Source organism: Neolamprologus brichardi, chromosome 10 (assembly GCF_056152115.1).
Source record: "Neolamprologus brichardi isolate AB-2024 chromosome 10, ASM5615211v1, whole genome shotgun sequence".
In the NCBI taxonomy this organism is placed as follows: domain Eukaryota; kingdom Metazoa; phylum Chordata; class Actinopteri; order Cichliformes; family Cichlidae; genus Neolamprologus; species Neolamprologus brichardi.
In genome coordinates, this window is record NC_142113.1 from 7004830 (window position 1) to 7022850 (window position 18021).

An 18021-nucleotide genomic window follows, 5' to 3' on the forward strand; every position below is an offset into this window, starting at 1 on the left:
TGAGACCCTGCATCGTGACCTACAAACTTCTAACCCCTGCGAGTCAATCGTACAGTTTGAGCAGAAGCTGAATAACGTGACTGAAAAAATTGCACAGTGTAAGCCCAGCATAAGTGGGGTTAGAGTAAATACTAACTTTAAATTTACACCCACAGGTGTAAATGGTTTCCATTTCTCTGCCATAACCCTGGAACTGACTGGTGACCTGTCTGGGGTGTACCCTGCCTCCCATCCTATGGCAGCTAGAATAGGCTCCAGACCCCTGAATTCGATAAGCTGGAAGATAATTGTTGTGTGTATATTGAAGATAGTGTAATTTTATTTAATTCAAACAATAAAAGATGTTCTTTTCACAATCAAGCATATTATACCTGAGGATATTCTATTAAATGTAAGATTGTTTAACAGGCCATTATATTCTAAGGCTTAGTGCTTGTTGCTACGAGTAAAGATTGTGGATTCTAGAAAATGTGTTCATTGAATGGACAGTGCAAAAGAAAAAAAAAGACAGTTTAGTATGTCAGTAATCATAAAGAAATATAGTATCTTCATATAGCAAAACTAAACTGCTTATGTATAACTTGTACATATCTTTCTTGTGTAAATGTAAATTTGTCTGTGTTATTGTGTAAATACTTATGCTATTGTGTACTTCACACACATGGAGAGATGCCAAACTACCTTTCATTGTTTTTGTAACAATGACAATAAAGAGCTATTCTCCTCTATTCTATTCTATTTTAGCTTCCAATATTTCTTGTGATATTTTAAAATGGTTATACTTTTGCGACTTTGGAAAAAAACATTGGAATGTCATAAATGAATAAATCGCTTGGCTTGCAAAAGTATGACGTCACAACAATGTGATCGGTCACTTGCAATGTTGAACCTGGAACAACATTTATTATGATGATGTGGGAACAACACCGACACGAGGATATCAGACCATCCGTCCAAAACATAGAAGAAACTGGGAGTGCCACATATACATACCTAAAAGCTTCTATTACTGTTTATTGTAAGAAGAAGTGCAGAAATGTACCGTGTGTTTAGCCAAAGATCTTTTTAAGTTGACAGAAGTCGCAGGCATCTCAAAATCACATGACCAATTTAAAAGATTTAAGATGCAGCCTTGCGGGATTACCGTTTTTTTAATACTGTCATTATGTTTGTTGCAGGAAGAAAAAAACAAAACAATTTTCTATTATCCCGGTCAGAAAATTGTTTGGTAACACATAGCATTTGGTTGCTTAGGAAGAGGGAAGTGGTGACAGTGATGAAAAACAGTGATATCGATAGTGAGTTTTGAGATTTGTGACATTTAGCGTGTTTGGAGTGTTGTATAGTTGGTGTACACCAATGAGGCGACTATTGAATGTCACAGACACTGGCCCCATCGATCTCTCCATCTACCTACCACACACACACAAACACAACCTCTTGTCTTCTAAATCTAGTAATTTTTTTACAGATCACACTGAATATTTCAAGTTGAATAGGGCTGCCACAAACGATTATTTTGATAGTCGACTAGTCACCGATTATTTTTGCGATTAGTCGACTAATCAGATCATGCATCCATTGGACGTAAAACGTACAGCTTATTGCACCAGCATGCACCTGCTCTTATATGACTATCATTAGCTTACAGCTTTAAGTGTTTAAGGTATGTGCTAACTAAAAAAAAAGACAAGATGATAGTTTATTAAATTTTAATGAAATTTGGAGATTGTTTCGGTGAAGTTTAATAAACACCGGAGTATATTCTCGAGCATCTCACACTTCTGATAATCAGTTGTCTGCTTGATGTTTATTCAGCTGTGTAAAAACTATAACTTTAATCTCAGCCAAACCGATTTACTCAGGAACAAATAAAATACTGAAAAAAGTCAAACAATAACATTTTTAAGTTATCAAAGTGACTTATATATGTTTAACCTGAGTAGCGAAAGACGGTGGTGGGTTTGAAAACGATTTGCCGGGAGTCCGGTGTTCTCACGGGCTCTAGTGAGCCTTGCCCCCGGCTAGCTATCGAGCTAGTGGGTAACAGATGTCTCCGAAAACGTCAGAGCGCTTTTGAAAATATGTGGTGTCTTATAAACTGAGCAGATATTTGAGCTTTACACAGTTACATTCTTGCCTGAAAATGATATGTTAAACGTTTATTTTGTGACCCAGAAAGAATAATAAGAGTAATATAAGTAATAATAACTAACTAGGTGCCGCCATTGTTGGAAACTGAGCTGGGCTGCGCTATGAATTCTGGGACAGAGCTACTTCTTCTTCGGGGTTTAACGGCAGCTGGCATCCTTGTACATGCAGTGCTGCCATCTTCTGTTTCAGTCCGTTATTACACTCTTAAATCCTACTACTTATTCCTGCGTCTTTTGTGATCTTACAAAGCTTCAAACAACGCGTCAACTATTAAATCAGTCGTCGACGATTTTGATAGTCGACGTAATCGTGACTAGTCGACTAATCGTGGCAGCCCTAAAGTTGAATATAAAAAAATCTTCTGGGAAGCTGGCTACATACAAATGCTGAAGGCAGAATAACTGCAGATTTTATACAACACCGACTTTATTGCTGTTTTTCCTGATTTGAATTATCTGCTTCAGTCATTTGACAATGAGTCCAAGTAAACAAACTGGAGGTTTATTTAAAAAAAAAAGTGCATTAGGATATTTTTGCAATGTAAAATTATCTTAGTCTTTTTCAAGGGAAAAGAATCTTTGTGGGGGATAAAAAAACAACTTATAAGAGGCCCACCATCTGGAAGAAAAGATACCATGTGTCAGTATTTTCAAAGAGACACTACAGAAAATTCTGTGAGACAGCAGTGATTCATTTCAGTTTCACACTTCCCAGAATTTCTCCATTTAGATGTTATTTTAACATTTTGGTTCCAAGATGATATTTCAGCCTATTGATAATCCCAGTGTGGGCTTGCCATGCTTTTTTAGAACACCATGTACATACCAATGAACTTGTCCACCATTTCTGCTCTGCAGGGGCCTGCATACATAAGCAGGGGAAAAGTGGCACAAAAGGCATTGCTCCATTTATGATCAGACTATGTGCCTTTCTCAATGGGTTTCAGCTGACAGTTGTTGATAGAAAAACATTAGCACAAACAGTACAAGGTATTATGAGACAGTGAAAGCTTTAACCAATATAGTTATAAAGTAACAAGCTTGGTCACTGAAACAGTAAAAAAAATAAAAAGGGACATGCTGAGCGGTGTCCACCTTTCCATAGGGCATTACCAATACTTGGCTTTATAAACAGCTGAAGGCTAGACTGTTGAAGTCTGAGAGAGCTCAAAATAGATTTTGCATCAGCACGGTGGTGCAGTAGTTGGTATAGTTGCCTCACACCAACTAAGTTAGACTCCCACATCTGACAGGGGTCTTTCGGTGGGGATTTTGCATGTTCTCCACATGCTTAAATTGCTCATACATGTGAGTGTGAATGGTTGCCTGTCTCTCTGTGTTAGCCGTGCGATAGACTGGCGAGTTGTCCAGGGTGTTCCCTGCCTTTCACTCTATTGCTGGGATCTGCCACCCTGCTAAGGATAAGCAAAAGAGGATGGATGAATAAATGGCATTTTCCTACTGTTTTCCTACTTCAATCCAAAAGCACTGCAACAGGGCGTGATCCAAACAGAGGGTGAAAGGGCAGCCCAGGAGGTAATAAGGAAGAGAGTTGAATCTCTTTCTTTCACACAAATTTTAAGTAAACACAAATTTGTAAGGAATGCATTTCAAAGAATTTTGTGTCAGGAGCACTTTTGTTTAGTGTAGTGTATATACACACATATACATATATATATATATACATACACACACATATACATATATCTATATATATATATAATATAATATATATATATATATATACACATATATACATACATATACGTCCTGGTATATATATATATATATATATATATATATATATATACACATATATATACATACACACACACCACCAGAATGTTTGTTTTGTGATGCAGGAAACATTGCATCAAAGCACTGAACAAAAGTCAGTAGCGAGAAAGGTGATATGCTCAATTTTCTAGATTCAAGCCACCACATTACTTTAAGACACACTCACTCATTCATTCACTAGCACACTTTAACATGCAAGCACACGCACACACATTCCCTCTCACATACATCCCCAAAAAGAGTTCTGACAGTATTATGTCCTAGCTGAGGTAGACTTTGTGCGTGTGTGTATGTGAGACAGAATGTGTGTGCATGCGCTTGAATGTTAAAGTGTGCTAGTGAATGAGTGGGTTTTTACATTAGTAGGAGGCAACAACAAAAAAAAAAACCCCATTGAAATAAGACTGTAAAGGCCATTTTATTTTGTGCCTTAGTTTAGGTTGCTTGTATACCTTATTTTACATGATATTACTGTATTATGAAAATGTATTTATTTTTGTATTGAAGAAAATCATCTTTAAAGAGTATGTAATTTTAATTACATTCACAATTAAAGATGTTATATTCACTTATATTCTGTTGGAGTTTTTATGACTATTTTAATTGATCCCTGGAAATATGGAACGTGAACAGGCACCCTTTTTATTAGCATGGCATTGAACATTAAAGCTCATTCTCTCTCTAGAAGAACACCCTGAGTTATAAGGACAGCAGTATAATCCATCTTTTACTTACTCAGAACGGGAAAACAAATCTCCTGTGAAAAAAGGGCCTCAAACCAGAAGTACTTGACGTCCTGGTATAACTCTCAAACGTGCACCTTAAGGCAGATAACTTGTAAGCTGGAGAGGAAATGGTGCATGACAAATTTAGAAGATCAACATTTAGCCTGGAGTAATAGTTTGCTGCTAATAAAAAAGCCCTCCGCAAAGCTAGAACTTACTATTCAGGACTGATTTAAGAAAATAAGAACAACCCTAGGTTTCTCTTCAGCACTGTAGCCAGGCTGACAAAAAGTCAGAGCACTGTTGACCCAACCATTCCTTTAACATTAACTAGTAACTGACTTCATGAACTTCTTCACAAATAAAATTTTAACCATTAGAGAAAAAATTACCCATAATCATTTCACAGATATAACATTATCTAGAGCTACTTTCAGTACCATTGATATTCATTTTGTCTTTTCTCCAATTGATCTTTCTGAGTTAACTTCCATAATTACTTCCTCCAAACCATTTGAAGAGTTACAAATGCAGAGTCCTGGCCTGATGAGGTAGCTCTTCTGTGTTGTGCCATCTGCTTCGCCAGAGGTTGTTTGGTTTCCCCGATGTATAAATCCCGTCAATCCTCCTGGCACTTAACAGTGTACACTATGTTTCTCTTTTTGTGTCGGGGGACCCAATCCTTGGGGTTGACCAATTTTTGGCACGGCGTGTTTTGGAACTGACCTGGGAGGAACATATAATAATAGACCTCTCTGCACTGAATCATACTTGTTATCATACTTGTAATATCTGGCTCTCTTCCACAGGATGTCTTTTATCCTGTCTTCTCTCTCCTTTTCTCACCCCAAACGGTCGCGGCACATGGCAGCCCCTCCTGAGCCTGGTTCTGCTGGAGGTTTCTTCCTGTTAAAAGGGAGTTTTCCTTCCCACTGTTGCCAAAGTGCTTGCTCATAGGGGGTCATATGATTGTTGGGTTTTTCTCTGTCTGTATTATTGTACAATATATAATATAAAGCACCTTAAAGTGACTGTTTGTGTAATTTGGCGCTGCATTAATAAAAGTAAATTGAATTGAATAGAATGAAAGCTATGAAGCTAAGAAAATTACTTAGCAGGAGTCAGAGCAATGGGATTTTGATTAATGAGAAACATTCATTTTGTATTGACCATTTAAAATACTATTAACACTGCCACTCAAGCGTTAGGCATTAATTATAAGGCAGGGAACATAAGCTTTAATAAAATTTAATAAGCTTGTGAAGTTTAACATAATGCAAGGAGCTTTGCAGAAAATTAGCCTGTAAAGAAGTCCTGAAACAGTCACATACTTGTTACAGAAGAAAGGAAGATTCATACTTAATCCTGTTTATAAATAAGTTGCGAGGCTATGTAACTTTTTGCTGTCATCCAAATCAAATAAGGATACACTTTTTAATAACCAAATTTCCAAAAAAGCAATTTCAAGATTTAATGTTATCTTGTACCATGTCCAGTCAAGTATATAATTTATCAATGCATGCTATTTTATTTATATTATTTTGATTTTACACTCTTTATTTTTTTGATAAAAAAAAAAAAAAACCTAATCTGAGATTTGATATACAGGATATATAGCGATGACATTGGAATGTCGTTTGGATTGGAGAAGTGTAGTCGGATGATAACAAAGAGGGGGAAGGTAGTCTGAACTGAGCGAATTGCAGAGGACAACATTGCAGGTATTGAGGACAGTTACAACCATGCACCGAGGGATCAGCATCAGCATCCTTAGCCTGTATGCTAAGCAGAAGGAAGGAGGCTGTAGCTCAGGAGGTAGAGCAGGTCACCTACTGATTGGAAGGTTGGTGGTTAGATCCCTGGCTCCTCCAGTCTGCATATCAAGTATCCTTGGGCAAGATACTAACTCCAAGTTGCTCTACGATGCATCCATCAGAGTGTGAATGTGTGGGAATGTACTTAGAAAGCACTAAGTATAGGGAAAGTGCTTGTGAGAATGGGTGCGACTGGGTGAATGTGGCATGTTGTATAGATCGTTTTGAGTACTCTGGGAGAGTAGAAAAGCGCTATATAAGAATCAGTTCATTTACCATTTACCATAGACTGATAAGTGTCAGTACCAGAGTCCAGGATTAGACAACAAACATCCACGAATACATCAGGAAGATGGCATGCTCAGTGAATACCTCAGGCATCAGAAACCCAAGACAGAGGAGGAACCATCATGGAAGGATAGGCCCCTGTATGATATGTACCACCAGCAGATAGGGGAAGTGACTGGCATTAAGAAGTCCTACCAGAGGCTGGACCAAGCTGCACTCAGAATGCAGTCAGAGCTACAATACAGCACCATGGGAATTTCAGATTTCACACAGGTGTTTGGTTGTTACACAATGGAAATGGAATAAAGGTGAGTTATTAAACCTCTGGGGTCAACGGACCTCCAAATCACATGACTGATTTAAGCTGACATAACAACAAGCTGCAGCCATGCTGAGTCTTTCAGCCGTGCTGAAAGTTCGGACTTCAAAGTATACACCAGTCTTTACATTTTAATTACAAGCCAGTAAATCCAGAGTTATATATATATATATATATATATATATATATATATATATATATATATATATATATATATATATATATATATATATATATATATATATATATATATATATATATATATATATATATATATTAGAGGTGGGAATCACCATACATCCCACGATACGATATTATCACAATACTTAACGCACGATACCATATTATTGCAATTTTTTAAAATATTTTGTGATATTCAGATTCTATACATAAAGGTAAACTTTATCAATATTTATTTTATCTAATATCAAAGTCTCACACTCAGTCTTTCTCTCATTTCAGTTTTATTGTTGACAAACTGAACGGTTTGTATTACAGTCTAGTCCAACTTAACTGAACGCAACCATCTGGTACAATTATAGCTATTCTGAACTACGCAATTTATGAAAACTATGCAGCCCCTTCAGCAACTGAAGAATTTGATTTACTAAGTTTACATTAAATAAAAGAAGTTTTAAACTTAATTAAAATAAAACATGTCTTAAATTAAAATAAGTAAACTGTCATGTTTATTGCTGCCAAAGCATTTTCTATGGACAGCGCTAAAACAGTTAAGAAGGGGGGAGGGAGCAACTTCTTTCCTATCGGTGAAAAAATGTACCACGTCGACCAAGTCAACACATGGGATGTGGGATTTGGTTGTTTAGGAAGAGGGGAAAGTTTTGGGAGTGACGGTAACAGCAGCAAGACAGAGCGAGCGAGTGAGAGAGTTTTTAGATGTGGGAGATTTGTGACGTTTAGTGTGGAGGGTATAGTTAGTGTGTTGTGTTGTCTTGTGTAGTTAGTCTGTTGTGTAGTTGTTGTTTTGTTTTGTGTGTCAGTGAGGGCACTAATGAATGTCACAAAGGCACATTGCAATGTAAACACTCACCAAGTAGAAAACCAGCGGAGTGACACACCTCCTGTTGTCAGGCCTGCAGGTTTATCCCTCTGTCTTTTGGTGGACAAACTTTTTTTTTTACTGGCACACATAATTTGTGGGGCATCTTATTGCGACACCTGATTTATCTCTCATGGTTGTACAAAATAATAATTAATAATAATAATTAATTATGTGGGCTACAGAAAATAATTAAGTTGTAGACTATATTTATATGAAAAGCATGTACACTTACTGCACGTGAATCATTTTAACCATATGTAACCACCTGCATATGTGTTTGGGAAAAAAAGGCTTTGATTTTGCCACCCCATTTGATTTCTTTGCCACCCTCATGCCACCCTAAGAAAATTTCTCTACATCCACCCCTGTGTGGAAGGAGTCGCGGCTCTACTTTGAATACCTCCCAAATGACTTAACTCCTCACCAAATACTAAGGGACCACCCATCCACCCTGTGGAGAAAGGTCATTTCCAACCCTTGTATCTATAATCCTATTCCTTTGCCTTTAAAAGAACAAGCATCTTCTTAACAAAAAGATCATGCCTAGATTAACAGATTTTTGGCATTTCTCAGCAACTATCGTCTTGATGCATGCTCAATCATCCAGGTAAGTAAATCTCCAAAAGTGCATCAAGACGTTTTAACCCACTTTGGCAAGGACTGCCTAAAGATGCTTCTATGTAGTTACAGGTACAGTTGGTGTTTGTACGTCAGTATGAGCAAACAGCACGTAAGATGGCGGATTAAAGGAACCACCTGAGATTCAGACAAAACAGACAAAACAGGATTACTCCTAAAAGTCTGCAAATGAGCTCTTCAGTTAAAGGCTTCCGGGCAACAAAAATCCTCCAGAAGGCACAGCATCAGTTGCTTAATGAATGGGTGAGGCAAACAAATTTTTACCATCGACATGCTAAAATCTCAAGAGGAGCGGATCCGATAGAGACTGACAATGCTTTTAGATTGTAAAGAATTTGTCTGACAGACAGCTCACCCAAACAGAGAAAAACATCCTTGCTAAAGGGTTGAATTTTGCTGTCACACCAAGACAAATCCCGCTAGTGGAGCTGATTACAGCCACAGAAACAGCAATTTGAAACAACAATATTGCAGAAGTGGAAGCAGAGCAACTACGGACGAAATCAGCAATGCAAAGCCCTCAGCATCCAACATCACCATGGAGGACAGGAAGGCACTCACATTACTTATCCTTCCAGAAGACAAGGGTATATGCACAGTATCGCTAAACCAGAAAGACTATCATGAGAAAATTTTGTCACTACTCAGTGATGAAAATACTTATGAGCCCCTGAAACGAGACCCAGGAAGTGGTTACAGGAAGAGGGTGATAGACTGTCTGAAGCAGTTAGAACAAGACATGGCTATTGACCGGACCTCATACCACAGGCTGTACCCAGGGGAGTCTACACCAAGTCTGTATGGTTTACCAAAGATATATAAACAGAGTGGACCTTTAAGACCGATTGTCTGTATGATCAACTCGGTCACCTATAACATCTCCAAGTTTCTGGCTTCGATCCTCAACCCGCTAGTAGGCAGCTCTGAACACCACATCCAGAACACCCTGGATTTTGTTGAAAAGGTGAGAGATGTCATTATGGAGACAGATGAAACCATGGTCTCGTACGACGTTACATCCCTCTTCACGTGCATCCCACTCACGGAAGCGTTGGAGGTAGTCCGTAAGAGATTACAGGATGACCCCAACCTCAGCAACAGGACCACTCTCAGCATTGACCAAGTGCGTTTGCTTTTGGAGCTGTGTTTTCATTCCACCTACTTCATATACAAGAGACGGTTCTACAGGCAGAAACATGGGTGTGCCATGGGCTCAACAGTTTCACCCATCGTGGCCAATTTGTACATGGAAGAAGTGGAAAAGAGGGCTTTGCTATCCTACCCTGGAACACCACCAAGCCATTGGTTCAGATATGTGGATGACACCTGGGTGAAAATCAAATCTCAGGACGTACCACATTTCACAGATCACATTTACTCGGTGGACCAACACATCAAATTCACCAGGGAGGATATGAAAAGCGGCAGGTTAGCCTTTTTAGACTGTGAGATTTCCATCAGTAATGGGGGACATCTAAAAGCTGACGTGTACCATAAACCTATGCATACGGATCAGTATTTAAGGTTTGACTCTCATCATCCACTGGAGCACAAACTGGGTGTCATTAGGACGCTACAACACAGAGCGAACACCATCCCCACTGACACAGTGGCCAGGGAGGCAGAAGAACAGCACATCAAGAAGGCCCTGAGTAAATGTGGTTATCCCAGCTGGACGTTTGAGGGACATCTAAAAGCTGACGTGTACCATTTTGTCCCAGCTGGGAAGGTGCCAAAAGAAAGCTACAGCCAATCCAGGAGAGAAGGACAACCGCTGTGCAAACCTGTAGTGATCCCATATGTGTCAGGAGTATCGGAGCAGTTGAGAACCATTTTTTCTAAACACCGGGTTTCTGTGGCTTTTAAACCCCAAAACACGCTGCGCCAAAAATTGTTTCACCCCAAGGATCGGGTCCCCCGACACAAACAGAGTAACATAGTGTACTCTGCAGTCTATTTACACCTATAGGCCAGTGGACACTCTTTTCAAGGATGAGGATGTACACATCTTGGACAGGGAGGAACGCTGGTTTAAGCGCAGAGTCAAGGAGGCCATTTACGTGAAAAGGGAAAGACCATCTCTGAATCAAGGAGGGGGTCTAAGGGTACATCTTTCGCCATCTTACAATGCTGTGATTGCAGCCATTCCCCAACTCTCTGTGAATGGTACTCATGGCCATTGATCAGTGGTTGTTGATCAATGGTCATAAGAATTTGCATAATTAAGATTAAGGAACTGACCTCCAAGCCCATTGTTCTTTCAGTGGGCTGGTTTCAGTCATTATGCAAATGTACTGTTTATAAGTCACTTGGATGAGTGACAAAATGTTTCTCCCACAAAACGCTACATCCAGATGAACAGAATCAACTTTTGGAGGTCTCAGTAACTATGTTCCATCTGGTGGCAGATGGCTGCATAACATCTAGGACACAACAGTTTACCAGTATTGGGTGTCAATTAAAATGCTAACAATTAGATTAAATGACTGTGCATTTGGTTCGACTAGTGAAAATAATCATGTCATCAACTACTCGGGCACATCCCTAGTTCAATGACCTAAATTAATAGGAGGACATAGAAGGGGACAGAGAAGACAAATAAGGACAAAATAGAAAATTAGATGGACTGGACTGGTTCTTATATAGCGCTTCTCTGCTCTGAGCACTCAAAGCGCTTAAATTAGGAAAATATTCAGAAAAATACATAGAATGTACTTGTTGCCCCCTTGTGAGCTAGAGTGCCTCTAGCACCCACTGGACCTCTTCAGGAGAACTACGACCAGGACCTTCATCTGGAGACAGTGGAATCGATGTCTGACCAACCACAGGACAAGAGACTCTGGAGAGGTAGATGCATGATAATAGGAACTCGCCTAACTGGCTAGCAAGTCAGTGGTTAGCAGCAACTACCCACAAGTACAGTGAATATGTGCCCAAATAAATAGAAACATCTAAAACAAAAGACTTAAATTACTTGCCATTAATAAGCCTGGGTTACATACTTAGGTAAAGTTCATCTGTAAGAAACACAGCATAGTACAGTACAGTGTAGATTCCTCCTAAAGCAAAGTTTCAGAAGAAATTAGTCCATTCCTTATTTTCTTATTTTTCTTTGGTAGTCAATATGTTTCCATCATATATCCATCAATTATCTTCTGCTTATCCTTATCACTGTCTGGGGTGGGGAGCTGGCGCCTATCCCAGCTACCATAGGCTGAGAAGTGGGGCACACCCTGGATAGGTCGTCATTCTGACACAGGGTTAATACAGAGACAGAAACCCAGGCAAACTCAGTGCTTCTCATGATGAGCACACTGCTCCCGAGGTCCACAGAGCTGTTGAAAGGAATAACTTAAAAACTCTCTATATGCCTGAGAACTCCTTAAAGGGCCTTTGGGAGTGTTAACCATCTCATCACAATCCTGTCATATAAAAATATCCAACATAAATTTTTATAATTAAAAAAAATGTCATTAACCAAATATGCAGGGGTGCACATAAGTGGTCCGCAGGTGCGCATTTTCTGTCAAAATAAAAGACACGCACCAGATAAGAAGTTGCAATGCGCGTTTGCGTACGTAAGATTTTCCGGAGGAGGACAGACATTTGTTTAGAACTCTTAAAGATGTCGAAGAAGCAAGCTCCTTTAAGCAATTACTTTGGTGTTCCTCCACCTCCAAAGAAATGTCAGAAGGAGTCCGAACCGCAGAAGAAGCGCGTATTCTCGGAAAAGTGGTTGCAGGAGGTGAGCTGGCTTCAAACAAATGATGAACGCACAGAGATGTGATGCAGAATATGCCGGGAAAATCCCACTCTAGCGGACAAAAACAGTGCCTTTTATATGTACACAAACGCGCGTTGCAACTTCTTATCTGGTGCGCGTCTTCTATTTTGACAGCGAATGCATACCTGCGGACCACTTATGTGCACCCCTGCAAATATGGTGCAATTATAAGGTGTTCCCTAATCAGTTGTATTAAAATAACAAAGTAAACAGATGTATGTTGGTGTCCAGTAACCTTTTAGCCAATGTTATTTTTTTAGAAAACACCAAACTGTCGATCAACAAAACTATAAATCTGTTCTGTTCGGATTTGTTCAAACAATTACATGAGAGGTATACATACATACATTTTGGCCATAATTAAACTGGAAAAAAAGACAGAAACAAGTGTGCAGGAGTGTAAAAATGTATAATTTCTACAGCTATACAAGTAGAAGCATCTGTATTTCCTTTATTCTGTGAAACAGATAACCAATGTCAAAACTTTCCAATCATCTTCCAGTCATCTTCGTTGCCATGGTAATGGCAACTTATCTGAATGGTCACGCATTAGCACAAATGAGGCCCTGTGAATTAATGGACTATTTACTCAATAGCACAGTTCAAGGTTATGACCAAACTGCATTTTTGGAGTTGAAGTTAAAGACATTCACTTGCCATTCATTCAAACTACATTTCTTAAATACTCATATCATATCAAACAGGTTAATACCAGTGGAGGTCTTGGACTAGTAAAAGTAGATGCAGGTTCAGGCAGCATGGTTTAAAGGTGGTTTAAAGGATTATCAAAATATCTCATGTTCTGGATTTCAACGTTAATCGTCTAGTTTTCCAAGGGAGAGAAACCCCCTGGCTTCAACAACATCTCATGGCCAATTCTATTCCATTCATTTATTTTGATATTACAGCACTGTAAACGGGTGGTGACATCTACCTGACTTTGTCAGTCATCGGTTCTGTCCATATATATGCTGCTACAAGGCTGTATGTGGACAAGTCCACTGTGCACCGCAAAGCTCTGTCTTTTTTGCCTTGAGATTCCGAGTAGCTGTAGCCCTGCAAGAGGAAAAAAAAACCCTCACTCTACCTGTCAACAATTATTAACGTTTTTTAACAAAAGCACCCCCCCTCCTCCCAAAAAAAGAAACAAAAAAAACCACCAAAAAAAAAAAACAGGCACACCGTGACCCCTGTGCCACCACCCCTATCCATCTCCGCTTTCTCAGCTGGTCATCCTAGAACAACTGTTGATCTGACAGGACACAATTCTCGCCTTTGGCTGACACGGCCTGATGGAGAAAGGAAAAAGAAACAATACACAGGCCTACAAGTGTCTCAACCCCCCGCAAGAAAAAAAAAAACTCCACAAGAGTTTCTGTTGAATCCTGGCAACACAGACAGCACTGTGTTTTCCCAGCCACATACAGAGATGGAGGGAGGGAGGCAGTCCACTTAGACAATAAGGCTGCAACATTAGTGTTTAGCTTAAGCTGGATTATTACTCCAGAAAGCAATGGTCTTATTTTCTGTGTAAGAAAAAAACATGCTGCCTCTTTGGGAGCAGTGTGATACTCAGATGACATATTGTGTTTTGTTTTGTTTTTTTCTTACTTTCATTGCTTGCCTTTTCTTTTTTGCAACTTTTAATTTGACTACTTTCCACCAACCTTTCTAATGTTTCTAATGTTTGTTGGGCTTCAGATTCTCCCTGATTTTATGGAAATATTCTAAAAGTATAATAAATTCAGTCCACTGACAGAAAGGTTCAGTAGCAGATGAACTACTGCCTCACTTCACAGAAGGCACAGACCTGCATGGTTTAATTCATCCATTCATTTATATTCTTCATATGAGTACTTTACTTCACGTGACTCAAATTTATTTTATGTGATTTGACTGTCAAGCATGAGTCCATTTCACCATGTCGAGTCCATCCAACTGCTTGTAGCAACTATATTAAACAACACAAAATTATGTAAGACTGCATTTATGTGAGAGTTCTGTGAAGCTGACCTTGACATATTCCCACATTTTCCTGCTGCACATGAGAAAACTAAATGACAACAAGAGACTGGTGTACTGTGCATGATGTCAGCTGTCTCCAAGAAATTACTGCTAGAGAAAATGGAAAGAGAAGATTAAAGAACTATAGCACAAAACATGTCAACAGGGGACTAAACTGAAGGAAAGTGTGGACAAAGCTTCCCACCCTCTCTACAGAGAGCTGACACAGCCTCATAGCAATTTTGGTCTGTGGCTCATCCCCTACAGGTGCATAGAGAACCTCTTCAGGCACTCATTCATGTTGACTGCCATCCATATGTACACTGCTTTGCACCACAGAGGCTGCAGCCTCAGCCAAGGCGCTTCTTACATCTTCATCTCTATCAGTTAGAGACTAGGAAAGACTACAGGAGCGGAGCTTCCTTCTTTCCTCTTTGCCTGCATGGTTCTTTTTGTATTCCTTTGCATACAGGCCAACATTATTTCACTCATAAACGAACAGTCGTGATGATGTTCACAGATGGAAATGCACTGTACACCTACAATTACACTTCAGCGACACAGTTTTAACTATTTAATGTCCACTTAACATTCACAAGCACAAGCAATAACATAAATACTTTAAAGAGGACTATTCTGCGTAATTTTGTTTCTTTACTTTATACTTGTTTCTTTAATTTTTCAATGTGCCTTAGTATGAAGCAGAAGAAAAAAAACATAAGTGAAGTTTGGGGGTGGAAAAATCAAAGTGTGGGTCTGTTTTTCAGCAAACAGCACTGGCATGCTTCATACAATTGAAGGGGGAATGAATGGAAAAATGTACTGAGACATTCTTGATAAAAATCTGCTGCCATCTACCAGGATGATGAAGATGTTTCAGCACAAGAATGACCCCAAACACAGACCTAAGGAAACTCTCAATGTGTTTCAAAGAAATATTATAAAGCTGATCAAATGGCCCAGCCAGTCATTTGACCTGAATCCAATTGAAAATCCATGTAAAGAACAAAACATCAGTGCTCACCAAGGGGGCCCACAGAACCTTCAGGTTTAGAAGACTGCATGGAAAATGGGTCAAATTCACAACTGACCAATGTATGCCACTAGTTTTTCCATACAAGAGGCAACTTGAAGCTACCATCACCAACAAAGGCTTTCGTACAAAGCATTAAACACATTTTAGTAATCATGTTCAGTACTTTTCACCTGTGTCAGTTCTCATTATTACACATTACCTAATTTATGGACAGCAATCGTTTGATTTCTTGGTCATCTACTAATTGTAAGGTTGGTGGTTCGATCCCTGGCTGCTGCAGTCTGCATACTAAATATCATTGAGCAAGATGATTTCTCCAAGTTGCTTTTAAATCCATCGGAGTATAAATGTGTGTGGACGTTAGATAGAAAAAGCATAGAAAAAAGTGCTTGCAAGAATGGGCGAATTAGGCAAATTGTATAAGGTGCTTTGAGTAATCAGAGCAGAAAAGAACCAGGCCCTTTTCCATTTCCATGTGTGGATTGGATGGTTGTTACCAACATATGGTGAAAATTTCATGTGAATAGCATCTTTATTTACTTAGCAAAGTGGTTGGATATTTACTTTTCCCCACTGTATGTGTGTCCCAGTCCCATCCTCAATTTAAACTGATAATGGAGCTCAAACACTAACAAAAGGAAAGACGTAACATGTTTATTGGGAATGAGCACTGATAAAAGCAGACTTTATTTTACTGAGGTACCTTTTATTTGTATCTTTTAAACATACCTCTGTCTATGTACAATTCAGTTACTGGTCTGAATCATTCATGTCAGGTGGAAACAGGATGGGAAAGCCTGAGCTGCTTCACTGCTCTACCTTCCAACACCGAAGCCCCTTTGCCTGCGCAGAGAATACATGGCTTAACTTGCATGACCGGACAACACAGTCAATGTGGATTAAGAACTAATACCTAATCACTGGCCATTAATACTTTGCAGCCAGAACTTCACCTTTGCCATGATCTGACATGCGTCAAAATGATCCACATCCCCAGGAGCCACGAGCGCTAAATTGCGATTTGCGGGTGCATAAAAATAAAGAGCTGTGTGACTGAAACCCAGCCTTCAGAAAAGATCATGATTTTTTTTTTTTTTCCTTTTCTGTTAGGTGCATATATATATACATACAGACAGAGCCCAACTACTGCTCAGAATTACCTTGGTATGACGAACTTTTACGCAAGAAAAGGGGATGCAGCTGTAAAGACACGTTCAGAGTAACCCCTGAAACACTTACAGAGTCTAGTCACTACCACCAAGAAAGCTCAACGGCGCTTCAGTAATCGCTTAATTTAAGCTGCTGAGCCGAGATTGCAAGCATTAAGGAGTCAAACGCAGGAGCAGACACCGTCATGAATAGGGCACTTAATACATTAACAAACTATCCGGTACAAACGGATTCCAAGATAGCGATAACAAGTGCGTCAAGAATGAAAAAAATCTATCACTTACCTTGCTCAATCAGCAGGACGGTCATGCAGACCAGCATAGCCCAGAACACAGGATTCACCATATTTATCGATCTTTTTCTATGCTTGTGCTGTCGTCTGAGGTAATTAACCAACAAGTCCTTCAAAATCCAGAAAAGTGTTTTGTCTCCAAGTCCTCAGTCTCCCCGTCTGACTGTAAAGCATCCGCCAACGCAGCGGTCCACAGAGTCCCTCCTCCTTCCACTAGTTATTGGCAGCGGTGCTAACGGGAAGCTAGCAGTAAGTACAGAAACCACATCCGATTGCGTGTACGTGTTTAAGCGCACAAATAGGGAGGTGGCGGGTCTGGTGCTTTTAAACTGAAGCAGTCATCAACATGCTTCCTGTTGTAGTCAGGTTGTATGTCGCTAGCTTCAAGCTGGGCCCTTGAGTAAGTCATTTAAAGGTTCTGGTTTTAAGTAGCCATTACCACAGCAATATTTTACTGATTACTTATTTACTGTTTTTTCCCGCAATATTTCTGAAAATGAAAGAACGAAGAGAAACAACAACGTCTGTGAAATACCCGCAGTCTTCATTTTAGTTTTTTCAGTGTATATTTTTTCATTGGTGCCCAGTATCAAATGTATTATCTGTATTATTTGCAACAGGTAGAGTAATATATGCAGCCTTAAACAAACATTTAATCGTGAGCAATATTCATATCAGACTTGGTTTTAGATCCCTAACATGTCGACTAGAACTTTAATTTGTCTAGTTAGTTGTCTAGTTAGTGTGATCATTTCTCAAAAATAAATGATGCAGAGAAGGGATCGCACACTTAGGGTTATCTGTTCTGGTCTAGCTGATTCTTGACCTCAGAGATGTTCAAAATCTGCATTCAAGAGTCTGTATGCTATTACTGCATATTACTGCAGCGAAGCACTTCATTTAGGACTGAACATGAAAGAAAGAAATTAAACAATGT

The 18021-nt window shown here is 39.3% G+C and overlaps 1 protein-coding gene across 1 annotated transcript in view; it reads right to left on the minus strand.

Moving 5' to 3' along the window:
* Nucleotides 1–17276, minus strand: part of ntm (neurotrimin) — a 358272-nt gene extending 340996 nt beyond the window's left edge. Inside the window, exon 1 of the mRNA XM_006800517.3 lies at nucleotides 17077–17276. Within this exon, the coding sequence (XP_006800580.1) occupies nucleotides 17077–17137 (61 nt within the window). The 5' untranslated portion in view covers nucleotides 17138–17276. The remainder of the gene's footprint in view (nucleotides 1–17076) is intronic.
* Between the last annotated feature and the right edge of the window lie 745 nt (nucleotides 17277–18021).